Source organism: Apteryx mantelli, chromosome 1 (assembly GCF_036417845.1).
Source record: "Apteryx mantelli isolate bAptMan1 chromosome 1, bAptMan1.hap1, whole genome shotgun sequence".
Taxonomy (NCBI): Eukaryota; Metazoa; Chordata; class Aves; order Apterygiformes; family Apterygidae; genus Apteryx; species Apteryx mantelli.
In genome coordinates, this window is record NC_089978.1 from 87,596,728 (window position 1) to 87,611,641 (window position 14,914).

The 14,914-nt window shown below is 38.5% G+C and overlaps 1 protein-coding gene across 1 annotated transcript in view; it reads right to left on the reverse strand.

Moving 5' to 3' along the window:
• ADGRG2 (adhesion G protein-coupled receptor G2) overlaps positions 1–13,940 on the reverse strand; it is a 54,970-nt gene extending 41,030 nt beyond the window's left edge. Inside the window, exons 1-2 of the mRNA XM_067297085.1 lie at positions 13,823–13,940; positions 6,640–7,257 (exon numbers count right to left, since the gene is read on the reverse strand). Of these exons, the coding sequence (XP_067153186.1) occupies positions 6,640–7,257; positions 13,823–13,940 (736 nt within the window). The remainder of the gene's footprint in view (positions 1–6,639; positions 7,258–13,822) is intronic.
• Between the last annotated feature and the right edge of the window lie 974 nt (positions 13,941–14,914).

Consider the following 14,914-nt stretch of genomic DNA (forward strand, 5'->3'; position numbering starts at 1 on the left):
ATGCAAGTGAATGTGCAATCACTAGCGAACATCAAGCCCCACTAGCAGATGAGTAAGTGAATTGACCTGGGAGCCAGATATGCGTGTGTCTCCAAGGGTGAAATCACAGGGGCAATGGGCTACAGCCAACCGCCAGAGGGACAGTAGGGTCCAGGCAGGTCAATAGGGAGACCCACTTGTGTGTGTCTGTGCATCTGACGGTAAGACCACAGGGGAATTGCCTACCGGAGAGACAAGGGGAGTCCTGGCTGACTGCCAGAGAGACCACAGGGTCTGGGCATCAACCTAGAGCTGTTTGAGCATGTCTGGTGTGTGCGTGTGTGTCTAAGGGTGAGACACATGGAAGAGTGAGGGTTCAGGACCAGCTACTGGGTGGACTACAGGTCCAAGGCCAGGTACTAGATAGAGCCAGCATGTGCACGTAAGTGTATGTGTGCATGCGTGAGTGTGGGGGACTGTACCAGCAACTGGAGTGGGGCTGCAGGCCACAAGGGTTCGTATGCCCAGATGCCAGCAACCTGGGAGACCAGGGATCCATAAATAAATAAATAAATCCCACTAACCTTACTCCTCATCAGCCAGAGAGGGGAAAAGGATGAGACCATTGGTGCTCTTTGCATGAATGATGAGTGTGTCTGCCTGTGCCGATCCGTGTGGCTAGCCATGCATATATATATTGTATATGCGTGTACTGGGAATACATATTCAGCCTTGCTACTGGTTGGACCTGGGGACATGGAGCTGTGGCAGTCTCGCCCCATTGGGCTACTGGGTTCAGCCACCTTACCTAACATCCTCAATCTTGTCAGATCTCACAAACAGATTGAGAGCTGAATCTGAATGGAAGAATCCCAAGGGACATCTTGGTGGCTAAATAAGTAACATGGTCTCCCCACATCTCAGTTCTTGGCCAACATCACAGAACAGCATTAGATAAACAGGACCGTATATTGATGAGAAGATCAGTTCTGACTTACAAATTATACATACATACATACATTATATATATATATATATGTGTATATATTTATACATAAAGATACTAGGAAAGTAAATAAAATGTAGATTTTCTAAATAATATGTGATAGCAAACTTAGCACTGAAAGTTTTTCCACTAAAAAATTCAATTGATTGGGGCTGGGGAAATTGATTTGCCTTAAAAACTCCCATAAGACATACCAAAATGAAAGTTTTCATTCCAAATAGATACAGAATATCATTCTTTGGCTTAAAAAACAACTAAATAGCATTTTATATTGAAATGTCAATTCCACGCTGCATTTTTTATTCTATACAAATCATCTTCTAAATATTTTCACATGCAATAGTTATCAGTATGTATTACATTAGTCACCAAAACTGTGAAGCAACTGCCCTCCATTTGTGTTCAGTGTTACTAGGATACAGCCAGGAGAAAATACCTGTCATTAATACATTTCACAGAACTTGTTCTTGAACAAAACTGAGTAGTTTGAACAGCAAAATGTCAAAAGTGATACTGTTCTAAACTCCACCTATTTACAGAAATAGGCATTTAAAATACTATATTCAATTCTCATCTTCAAATTAAATCCACATTTTCTATTAAGAGACAGTTAGCATTGGATAAATCTTTCAGTTGGATAAACATTCTGCAAAAATGAATCATCCTATCACACAAGGCATTAATAACACTAACACATAAAAACCTTCCCCAATTGTTCCTCTGTAGACATTAGCTCATATTGACTTTCAACGCAAGTTAGATTTTGAGGCACACTTGAAAGGTTTATAGGATAAAACTAAGAGCAATCTCAGTTTTGCCTTTTAGTGCTTCTCACAAGATTAGAAGTCTGTTCTGACTCTTCGAGGTCGCACAATGGAAGAAATGATGGATTATCACTGGCTATTGGACAGCAGCGAATGGAAGAAAACAACAAAAGTGCTTGTTCAACATAGGGCTCTGGCATTTTGGCCAGTCCAATTTAGCATCCTTGACAGAAAAACTATGGTGTAATATTTTTAGCCAACCTTGATGTTGCATATGCCTTTTTTTTTTTTTTTTTTTTGATATCTGGCTATAAATATGAACATTTTTAAGCTCTACTGGTGGCTATGAAGATCTACACTAGAGGCTGAGGTCAATCAGATTGCCTTCGCTGGCAGGCTGATTTCCAAAAAGCTACTCTGATATCACAAAAAAGATAAGCAATGAGAGCGGACAAAGAAAGGGAAGGCCAAACATGCATTCTGTTAATGGGTACAAAGCAGAGCAGTATCTGACTCATAAAACAGGCACTTCGGAGTCATGTATTTTTTTCCCCCATTTACTTCCTTTATGATTTCTACTGGTTTCTGCAGGTTTTTGCCCTTATGAATTTCGAAAGAAAATTCTATTTGGGGCAAATAATTTCTTTTTTCACCTCCAACTTTCATAACCAGTTCAGTAAAAGTAGCAATATGGCCCAAAGTTTGGTACCCAACAGACTGAGATGCAAACTTGACAAGCAGCGCTACATTTCCACCTTCTGTCTGAGGAAGTAGAGCCTGGGACTCTACCCTCCCTTTCAGGCAAGCTGATTCTGTCATCAGAAGGGTACACAGCTTGGGTAATCTTTAAAAGAGATTGCACAAGATCAAATCACATCTCCTGCTGCTCACACCTCCAAATTAGAACAGCAAGCCAAACTGAAGTTTTCTTCTTCCTTGAGCGTGAAAGGGCAAAACAGTCACACAGGGCACTGGTCAGCTCCCAGTTTTCCCACTGACATTTGACCACGTTGTCCTACAAGCCTAGAAACCTCTTCCTGCAATATCAGTAGCAAGTTCATCAGTATAGGAAGAGAAAAGGATGCATGGAAAAGAGGGGGCAGCAGAGTTTTATCTTGAAACTTGGACAGGACAGTTTAGAAGAATTAAAATGCCATGATGTAAACTGTGAATTGTGTTTGTGCAAAAAAATGCAACCAAAATCAATAGGCACTGGACTCCTGCTAGAAGTTCTCTGTCACTACAAAACATAATATCTTTTTAGGAGATTGATAACACAAATGAGACAACAGAATTTTCGTATCAGTAATGCTATTTACAGCTAGGCTGAAAACCGTGTATTCTATTTATTCATTGAAATTTGTAAAAGATATCCCTGTCATCTCTGTGCTCCTTGCATAAACACACAATGTAACAATTTAGATATTTATATCTGGAGCAAGAATGTGACTGTTTAATATGTAACTGAAATAATTAATGTTTAAACAGTAAATTTCTTTCAGTTGTCAAAGTATTATTAAAGGTGACCTGCAAACACTCCATGTAAAAAATGACAGCTGAAGAGCTGGTGCTCATAGACAACTAAAACTTCTTTTCAAACGTTTAGCATTTTAAATGCACCTATCTTCTTATATCTTTGTACTCTCTTAAATCACCCAAAGCTTTACATTACTCTGTGCACTTTTCTTCTTGGATTATGCAGAGACAACAGTGACATCACTCATACTGTCCATATTAAAACATGTAGCTAAATAGGAATCATCCATCAAGCAATAAGATAAAGAAATTATTTGTTGAATTTTTTTTTAGCTTTGGTATTTGGAACGGTGAGCAGATCTCTCTTCACTTACATATTCTTAAATACCAGGAGATGATCTTTAAAGTGAGACACATTCAATCTGTGGCAGTCCTTCTCCATATCACAGTTGTCATGCTATCTCTCATTCTCAGCAAAAGAGAAAATAACAAAGGAACCTGAGGAATGCAAGCAGAAGGTTAGTGGCACACAGTGTGTGGGCCTCCTTCACTCTTTGGTCCTACATGTAGTATTTACACCTGTTCAGCTTGCAACAGATATATCAGAGGGGACCCAGAAGCTTGCGTGCCTGGAAAAAGCAAGAGTCATGTCTTTACCTGAAACTTAAAAGTTTTCTGTTGCTAAGCTCCATTAGTCCATAAATTGTGATCAGCCCTCATCATAAACTTGGAAGTAGTCGGACACATCCTTTCTTGCAAAACATTAGATCCAATTTGGGAAGCTAGTTACTTGGTTCAAGTTAAGCATGAGTTTAAGTGCTAAGCATGTGTGTAAGTTTTACTGGAATCAAGACTCTAGTCTTTATTGGACCTCACATTGCGAGTTAACTAAACAAAATGTTTGAAATCTGAGTAATTACTATAAAATTTAATAAAACCAAAGGAATATAGAGTCAACAAATGAAAAGCAGAAGAAGGAAGCAAAGAAATATAAGGTAATAATATACCATTTAGTAAAATCAAACTTAAAGGAGTGAGTCACTGCCTATTAAACACCAATTAAATAGTGGTTTATCCTCTGCAAAGATCCCGAGAGGTTAAACAAATGAGAAATCATGGTAAACTTCGACTCTGAATATTTTGCAGAGTATTGTTCATGTAAGCACAAAATGCCAACCAGGTCATAACAAAATCCTGAAACCTGCCCTCAGGCACAAATGACTTACTACTTATGACTGTAATTAACCACTTCCTTTTCACCTTTTGTGCCTCCACAGGAGGCATGGCCCTTTCCCAAGTTTTAGCCCTTTACCAATTCTGTTCTCTGTAGATGCAAAAATCAGATGTTTCTGAAGACTTACTATTAAAAGTACTTTCATTTTAACAAAAATAGAGACGTCCCCCAAAATCAGCTAATTTTTTCACAAGTATTCAGAGGAACTTTTGGAAAGAAATCAGATTGTAAGACTGGCAGCACCATCAATTATTAAGGTTGCCTGACATCATTATATGCTCCTACTGTCAACACTTTATTTTTAATTGTTGGATTGATATTTATTAAAAATGTGCCCTTGATAGGCTGACTTTTGGGGGAGAAATGGCGGCAGGGGCAAGGGGAGATAAGCTAAAATGCCTCCATTCCTGAGAATAGGCAAATACACTGTCAGAAAAATTCCAGTTAACTTTTCTTCGAAAAACTGTTTTTCTCCCAAGATGCCTAGAGCAGGTAACTTGCACTTGGCATTAGGAATGGCCTTTGTACTGAAACAGGCCCCCGTCAGCATCATTAAAGTTTAATTCGGCTAGCAACAGAGTTTTGGAAACCACACATCTTACATGCTCACTGGAGAGCTCTTGCAGTTAGACAAAGGATTCCAAAATACCCTAAATCACTAATTCCAAAATCACTAAGCAGTTAGGGCTGGAGTTGGATATTTGCTAACTTAACTGTGCTGGGATGCTCAGGAATGCTCTATATCCAGGGCAGAAAGTGCTGGGACTGAAAGCAGGAAGCTTTGGTCTTTTCTACGCCTGGGTGAAAGACAACCAGATAGTCCAGCTTGCCCAGGGCAGTTCTGGAATACAGGATTTGTTCCACTACCCAGACAGATCTCTCTGAGACTTTTTTGTACCAGACTTTTGTCCAGGAGCCAGAGTTTTCTTCCTCTCAGCCCAGGGACTGAATTCCTTCCAACAGAGTCACGTAAGGGCAAAAGACAGGCATCCTTGCTTCAGCTCCTCTCTCAAGCCACATAACCCAATGGAGAAGCTGTGCTCCCACCTACAGTATCAGGTCAGCAGAGGCACATCTCATTCATTATGTGACCCAATGTTAGGGGCATTTTCTATGAGTCCTGACTTGTCCGAGGGATTTTTTTCCCCCCTCCATATCTTAATGCTCTAAGACACTTGTAATCTACCCAGTCAGCAAACGATTGTAACACTGCATAGCTAAATGATATTTTTTAGTCTATGCAAAAAAGGTAGGTACAGTTTTTAAGGAAAAAGATGACAAAGACTAAGACTGGTGCCACAGTCTAACTGAAGGGCCTATCTTCTATAAAAATGTTAGGAACCAAGTGAGCCAGTCACCTTAAAATCTCTGAAGGCCTTAGAGGGTAATACTGCTTATCACAGCTGATAAACTGGCTCCCACGCAAACCTGATTCAAGTATCTCTTTCATGTCCACAACATGACATCACAGATTATTCTCTTACCTTTAGCTCTATTTTAACTATATTGAAAATCAATTTCTCTGAAAATAAATTTTATTTTAAAGCTTTTTATCGTTCTCTTTCACAGCAGATGGGTATTTTGAGGAACAGGGGAGGGACCATTTGGCCATTTTAATAAAGGATGACCTTACTGACATAGAAACAAGAAGAAATCAGAGCCTCTGGTAAATCTTTACAGACCCAGACCATACCAGCAAAAGATGGTGCAATGCACCAGTGAAGTTGTGAAAATTTACACTCATTGAAATTCTGGCCCACTGAATGTACAAAATGAGAACCAGCAATGCTGGTATACAGAGAGATTTATTCACTGAATAGAAAGTGTGAAAATTAGTTATTTTAGGATGACATTAATAGAAAGTCCTAATACTCCAAGGAGTTTCAGTTGGATGGATCCTGCTCTCATTCAGATTACCATTACATGGACAGCACATAGACACAAGAGCTGGAGCAAGCAAAGTCTTTAAAGGATTGCTGTCACAATTTTTACATTTGGATAAAAGTTGGCGAGAGCTACAGATCCTCAAGTGACCTCTTTAAGTGTTTAACTACAAATGACAATTAGACAAAGACTTTGTAAAATTTAAGAAAAGTACCTGGAATGGAAATTTTAGACAGTTACAGTCAATCAACTTTTGACAAAAACACTAATAAAAACAGGGACTTAATGGTACTTACCACAAGGCAAAGAGTTATCCTCTTCTATTGTCTTCTTATAGATCCAATCCTTCTTTCTCCAGCCTATAATACTGCCATCTTTGCAGTTCAGGGAATGTTTTATATTTGCTTTATCCCACATTCTGAACATGTACAGCTCCCCAGTCATTCCCATGTTAGGTGATGTAGCTGTACCTGGCAGCTTTGAACAGCCAAGTAAGAACTGCCCTTTTCCAGGGAGACTCATTTTTTCAGCTAGTTTTTTGTTTCCTTTTTTTACTCCATTTACGAATAACTTCACCTCCTCATCTTCACTTTTCCACTGGACACATATTTCGTACCAGGTATTTTCATGAAGCATCTCCGTCATATTTATTTGATTTCCAAACAACCATATTCTCAATTTATCATGATCTCCCATAAGTCCAAGATCATACTTATTTGCTGAGAGATTACTGTTGGGTGTTTCTTGATTATATACATACGCTGTCCATGGACTATTTGAGGACTTTAGCTTGAGGTGCACACAGACAATGAATTCTTTCAAAGGAAGCAGAGAAATTCTTGGTGACAGAGTCCAAGGATCTTCACATTCAGTCTTAAAGACTGCTTTGTATCGTCCTAGGAAATCCTCCTGATCTAAAAATAAAGAAAAGGTGATTTTTTTTTAAATAATTTTGTTTTTAAAAGGATCTTCAGTATGAGTTTTTCATGGTTCCTTATGGTACTGCTTCTAGGTATTTACATAACACATTAAGAAACAACTTTGCATCCTCTTCTTTTTACTGGGGGGGAGGGGCAAATTTGGAGGCAGTTAATGAATCTTAGCTGCTCATGAAGACTTTGAAGTAAAACTCATGCACAAGGGGGAGTATGACCATGCAGCCCTCTACAAGTGGGAGGCAAAGGCAGAATTGCAGGCTCTGGTCTCTATTCCCAGGACTGCACAGATATTTTGCATTTAATATTCACTGGATAAAATGCAGAAAAAAAACAGAAAAAGAAACTATAGCCATGACTGCCTTCTCCTCATCTCCCAGCCTTGCATGCTGTTTCTCTGAGTTATATGGTCATGCTTCCTCATGCTCTTTCTTTCCAACCCTGCGATTCTTAAATTCTTGGCTGTATACTGACACAGCTTCAGCAGGAAAGGTGGAAAATAGCTATATTCTGGAATAGAATGAGAGCTTGTGTAACTTCCAGGAAGCGTGATTTGGAGCCCCTGGTTTATTTTAAGTTTAATCCCATCCAGCCCCATTCCCTGTTCCCTACAAGGGCACGTAGTTGCAGAGACAGCTGGTCTATGCATGTCAAATCCACTTGGGCGTTGAGAGGGTGGCAACCTGAAGTTCAGCTGTGACGGTGAATAGAATTTGTGGTGCTAACAGTAAATTTACCGGTGAAAACAAGGTCTCAGGCTAAGTCAATGCTGGTAAAATATGTAGTGCCAGGGAATGCCCCAAACACTGGATATTGATCATCTTAAATGTAAAGTACTTATAAATGCCTCTTTTCCTCCTTTGTCCCACTACAGGTGAGTAAATGCTTTTGTGGCTCTAGATGTAAGCTCTTTGGAGCTGAGGATGACTCTTATCTTTTGAAAAATGCACGTTATCACTGTACAAACATCATCATGATTGCTTGCTTTATGTTAAATCTATCAGCAACGAAATAAATTCAACCTAAATAAACCTCCCATGGGACATGAACTGACAGGAGAAATGAAACAAATGATTGGTAGATGCTCAGGCAGTGTAAGACTCCATGTTACTTACAGCTTTAAGATGACATTCATTTATCAATACATGCAGAGCTTTTATGTACCCTCAAGGAAAGGCATGTGACTAATCATGATTAGTCAGGGGTGGATAGCAGGAAAGGATCAGTCAATATATTCACTCCCCTGTCAAGAGACAGTTTCCTGCCAACTTGAAGCCAGTTGGTTTTTTTTTCCCCAGGTAAGTCACATTCATAAATAGTCCTAGCTAGCTCTCAAGATCATAGCCAGATCATCTCAACCAACCAGACCACCAACTTTCCTCAGGCCAATTTTGAATGAAGAAATTTGCTTGACTTCTGCCTCTCTTGACCATGGGGCTTTCAAATTTCTTTTTTGATAGCAACAAATAAAAAATGGGAGGAAGTTCCTAACTGTGGCAAGTCCTGCTTGATTGATAAGTTATTGGAAAAAGTTTGAAATCCTAGATTTATTAATCCAGTTTCATGGAAAGCCACCGATAAGCATTCCTGTTTCATATTATAGCCTTCAGACTCCCCTTCCGACACTAATTAGCATAAATTTGTAGGCATCTTTCACAATGTTCAACATAAGGAATCATGAAAGTGCTATACAAGGCTAGAGACCAAAGGAACCTAAGAAACTCCCAGGGTACAGGCTGAAGTTGTAGGCGAAAACCCTTATTAGCAGACAGTGGGCTCTGAATGGCAAGGTTATACTTAGCATGCTTCTAGGCAGGCTGGCAATGGAGAAGCATACTTGTCCAAAGAGCAAGCAACAGGACTACTTCCCCACCAAAGCAGGAATTCATCCATTCGGTTTGGCCATCTGTCAGAGAGTAACAGGCCCCTGAGGCAAAATCTGGGATACTCAGTTAGGAACAATTCAGCATCAAAAGCTTTTTTTAAGCATGACTTAAACCTGGGGTGAGGAAGACAGTGGGATGGGGAAATGTCAAAGAAGTGGTGATTTTTGGATACAGATGCAAATGTACCATCTTTACTAAAAGGCTAATTACATTTAAAATAAGTCTGCTACTGTCCAGTTCAGACAGATCATGAGGAAACTGATTTTATAAAGGAAACAACTAGCTAGATATACAGCTAGATACATCAACACTTGCGACACAGGCTCTCCAAAGAAAAAAAATTGTCTTTATTAAGTTGGAGTAACACTGAAGGTTTTGAAAGATATCATGTAGCTGCTGTTTCTCAGAGAGCATATGTCAGAAGCATACTTGGATGATTCCTGCACCCTCCAAAATTCCAGTATGCGATCTTGAGCATGCAAAGATAGCCAAAGCGACTGGTTAAGTCAGAGTCATGACATAGCCACAGAATATGAAGTCACTGTTAACTGTCCAGGATCCTGATTTTGAAAAATTAAAGTTCGTTTCTGAGCAGAAATGTTGAAACTTGAGATATCATCAGCAGACCTGATCCTGACAATGAACAAATCCTGAGATGGGCTTTATTTCATGTTAAGCATTTAATCTGTGTTTATGTGACAAGAGTGAAAGAATCAAAGGGCTGCAAAATCATAGTACATTCTTGAAGGGTGCATGACACTATAAAGTTGCCAAGACAGCCAGAATGGACATGTGCAAGTTGTTTAGAGTAACATGAGACTCCAATGAGGATGCGAACTTGCAGGTGAAAACAGTCTTAATGGAGGTAAGCATCAGAAATTATGTGACAAGAGATCAACCCTGCTGATGATCCTTTTACTGTGCTTTGAATGGCAATTCAGAAAGACTGCTGTTAATGTGTATGCAAAGCCTGAGGAATGAATTTAACAAGCAAAAGAGCTGACTTCACTAAAGCCTGAAAGAAAGCTTAATGTCTGGGCCACTTTGTTCAAAACAGTTCCAAAAATGAGGTGCCAAAAATGGGTGGCAAAGTTAGAGATCAGATATGAGTACTATCTGAATTGTTACAGGAAAGGCTTGGAAATTTTACCATGACTGGGCTATCCAAAGACTGCTTAAAAAAGCACTCAGGAAATCATAACAACTGTTAGAAAACAAGCTTCACTGTTCCAAATGGAAGATGCACAGTTCAGAGCTAAATTATTTAGAAGTTAATTATCAGCATTATCTTGACCTAGTCCATTGGGCATGTGGATGGATGCAACATAAGCAGGAAAGAACACTGCTTTAAAGCCTGTGGAAGTTCTGTTACTTATCATTTATCGTCACTGGTAATGATACTTACAGGGCTGCAGCCCACTGTTGGTCATGGAACTGAAGAACTGAAACTGGCTGTGCTCTTAAAGGGGCATTCTGAGCTTACGGTTAGTTCCTTTGGGTCTGGACATTACAAGTCACATACAGAAACCTGGCCATGAACATACCTTTATCACTATACCACAGAAAAGGTAGCATAGCAGAAAGAACGCTCAAAACACTTCCAGGATAAAAAAAATAAGCAGAATTCACAAGTTGGATCCAAGGAAAATAGGAGAGGAAGAGACTTATATATAATAGGTACATATATAATAATTGTCTGTAAGTAAACATATGCATCTATAATGTAAATGAGGTGGGGGGGTTGGGGTTTTGGGGGGCTTTTTGTTCATTTGTTCTTTAAGTTCATCATCATCCTACTATTTACTATTTACCTCCCAACAAAGATAATCCAGAGATTGCCATAACAATGTTATCAGGAATTTCCTTTTCTCCACTCCTTGAATTTAAAAAATAATCCAGGCAATAGTATTTGTGAGCTGACTTTTCAATGGCTTTTGCTGTATTCAGGCACTTAACTTCTTTCAGAAATGCAAATTGTTCCTTTTTAATACTGTGATCTCTAACAGATGCAAGAACTGGGGTTTTTACACTCACTAAAACTAAGAGCACAAGCAAGTTTCTCTCAAGCATAGAAAGAAATGGAGTCTATGCATATATTTTCAAACAAATGCATAACTTTTAAAATGAACTTGCTGAGACTGACAAAGTAATGCAAAACAAAAATGTAATCTTTCTCTTTCAAACAATTTCAGGTAGTAGTAATTGGTATCTCTACCTAAAGTAGATTTACAACTGTAGGTAATAAAAATTAGACATACAGGAGCAGATACTTTCAGTACCTACACAACAGTTATTTTTCTTACATTAGTACAGTTAGTATATTCGTATAGTTGAGCATCAATACAGTTGAGTATTTTCTGGAGTAAAAATATTCATGTTTTTACGCATCTGCACAATCTGGCTCTTTATCAGTAACAGCAATAGTCATTATTTTATATACAAGTGATTGTCACATTTGAATTGCTACAGTTGATTAAAGTGACACTGTCACCGAAATCCTTTTGGTAACAACACCATAAACACCTTAAATCTAAATGTATACCTTCTAGAGCATGTCATAACTGTTCTTCACAAAAAGTTTAAAACTTTACACTTTCTAAATATGGTTCACTCAATTCTGCTGAATGTCTGGGAAATCTAAAACTAAGAACTGTTTCCTTAAAATGAATTTTGTCCCTCCTTTTCATCTACAGATGTACTCTGATATCTGCGGATAAATTACGCCACATTATCCAGAGCGCCCTAGACATCAGAATGACCACCAGTAGTTCTTCTCTCTCCATATTCTCTGGAGAACGCAAACATACTTTGGTATCTTAGATGAGGAGAGAACTGAGTAGGGATGCTGCCAATAGTGCTAATCACCTAGAAACAAACAAAAAATAGGGTGGAGGCATAAATCAACCCTTGTGTCAAGTTAGCTCTTCTTGAAGGATTATTGATGCTTGCAAGCGGCATGTAGGTGAAAGAAACCCCTCTCTGCTTGTGTCCTCAGAACTCTAGATGCAGTTGAATTTTCCCTGGCATAATTCTTGTAGGACATCACCCATCTGCTGAGTAGGCCTGTCCTTTTTACTATTCAAAGTTCATGAGGTTAAAACAAGGCCATTTTAGTAACACGTTTAATACCTGAATCTCAAATTCTGTCTCAATAAAACCTTCATGCTATACAAATTATTACATTTGGAGAATCTAGTTCAGACTTAGTCCATCATGTCAACCCATGAAATTTCACTGCTAGGACAACGTCATTAAAAGGGTGTGCTTACTAAGTTATGTCCGAACAGCTAGAAACTCTGGCCTTCTTGGTTTCAACAATGTGCCACAGCTCAGGAAACAGTTTCTAAAGCTAGTCACTATTAAAAACATGGCAAAAAACCACTTCTAATTTTTGAATATCCCATACACATTACTAACATGATTAATATTATTAAACAGTATTGACCTGAGGAAGTTTTATAAATGACAAGCACTATTATCTATATTTCACAGTCGGGGAACCTAAAGTCCAGAGTAGTGACAAACTTGTATCTTCCAGCTTATGGAATAGCAATGAATAAAACACACATTGCTCACTTTACTGTACCTCATACACAAACATACACAAATTTATTTTTCATTTACTGTTATATAAAGAATATACACTTTCAAACTGAAATACATGATTTCTGTTACATACTTTGGACCTTGCTACCTCTTTCCCAGCCATATTCACATACACAGCCAAGAGCAATGAAGGAGCTGTTACATATTAACCCATGCATTAGGTAGAGTGAAGCACAACAGGTAAAACTCCCCCCACCTCAAGTTATTCCAGTTCTAACATTCAGGCAGTAACCCTTGATGCTTATCACCCCCCCCACACCCCCTTGTGATAGTTTTTGCATTGAAATAGCCAGAGGGCTTTGTGACATCAAGCAGGAATTGTTCCAAACACCTTGTAGATGATATGATGACAAAATATAGACCAGAGAGATGGTCAGGCAAGTAGCACTGGGTAGCTACAGTTCCCTGCTTGAAGCTCACGTTTTCCTGCACTCCCCTTGTCTACTATTGAAATTTATTTGAAGCATTTGTTTTCTCAGAAGCTCTATGCAGTGACTACAAAGTCTAGATAGATAACTTTTGAAAGTTTTATCTCAAGCATTATTCCAATATCCTCACTAAATTCATTTTTTTAATTATATTTTGGCATTTTCAAATACAACATTTTCCAGAGAGTGATTAGCTAACAGTGTGAAATACTTAAGTTATTTTATTCATTTCTTCTCTTTGGATCTTGTGGTGTTTGCATAAGAGCAGTGTGAAAGAGTTTAAGGAGATGTTCTGAAAATAGTAACACTTCCAGTTCAAGAACTAGCCAGGAAATAATTTGCCGTGCTATTACATATTGTACTTACACTCCTTCCTCATCCTTATCCCAAAAGAAGTTATTACTGATGATTATTTTTGTGATAACAAATAAATATTGTAAATGTAGGGTGTGTATGCCAAAAGTGCTGAGCATCAACTGTTTCTACTGATGGCAATTACTCCCCTTGACTTCAAGAAGGCAGAAACTTGCCTATTCTGAACATATCCAACAGTTCCATTCATCAAGGCTAGTGCTGTTTATTTGGAATATCAACACTAGATGAATCAGGAAAAATGTGTCTTACCTTTGCCTGCTGTAGCCAGGAACAAATGAAGTAAAAGGACAGCTAGAGCAATCCTGAATTTCAATAAAATATCCTGGATTCTGCCAACACAGCAGTGCTGCTTTCCCCAAGCAACCATTCTAGAAGAAACAAGAAAACACCACAGTCTGTCACTGTGATTAGAAAAAGCACAGAAGTGTATATATTATGACCAAAAAAAAAGTGTCCAACCCAGGAGCATAGATCTTTTCAAGTCCATTACATTACTGAGTATATATTATACTCAAATGTGCCAACACCCTAATGTTGCCAACTCACCCAGAAAGAAAGGGAGGACGGGGAGTAAAAAGAACACTTAAGCTGTAATCCTCTAAAGACTCACGAATGTATTAGAGCACGGCCATGAGTCCTTGCATGACAGAGGCTTCCAACATTAAAAAGAATAAAGAAGCACTTACCAAAAGCTAAGATAATTTCAATAAGTGTATAGGAAGGGGCTCTACAGTCCCCTCTCTGGGGGTTCTATCAGCTGACATTTTAATGTCTGCACAACACCAGAAGTTTTAACTTGGCCATCGCAAGTTCGGTCTGTGTGCGAGTGCACTGGTTAGCACTGAAAGAAGTTTGGGAACATAGTACTTGCAAATTTTACTGTATTTTTGACCAGTCTCTATCAGGTTGCAATAGGTACCCTTCTTTTCAGGAAATACAGAGTTGTAAATTCATTTAAGGTTAAAGCCAAAATATATTTTTGGCAAGCATTCACATTAATATAAATATTTATTAGAATAAAATGGTTACTATGGGCTAAACTCAGAAGAAGTTCTAGGGGAATAGGCTGAGAAACACATAAGTTAGTGAAGTTGCTAGGTACTCAAAACTTTGGGAAACAATTAAATTTACATGCAAATAAGTTATACACATATAACAAAGTGACACAGAAAATAAAGCAAAGACTTTTAAAAGTTAGAGCAGTGCAACATTACTGTCAGCCATTAATTACACAGTGTATATATAATACTTCTATCTGAAAAATAAGCTCATACACACTGGGTTGAAGGAAATTGATTGGGATCATGACACTTGCATACTATACAGCTCCCATTTTCCAGA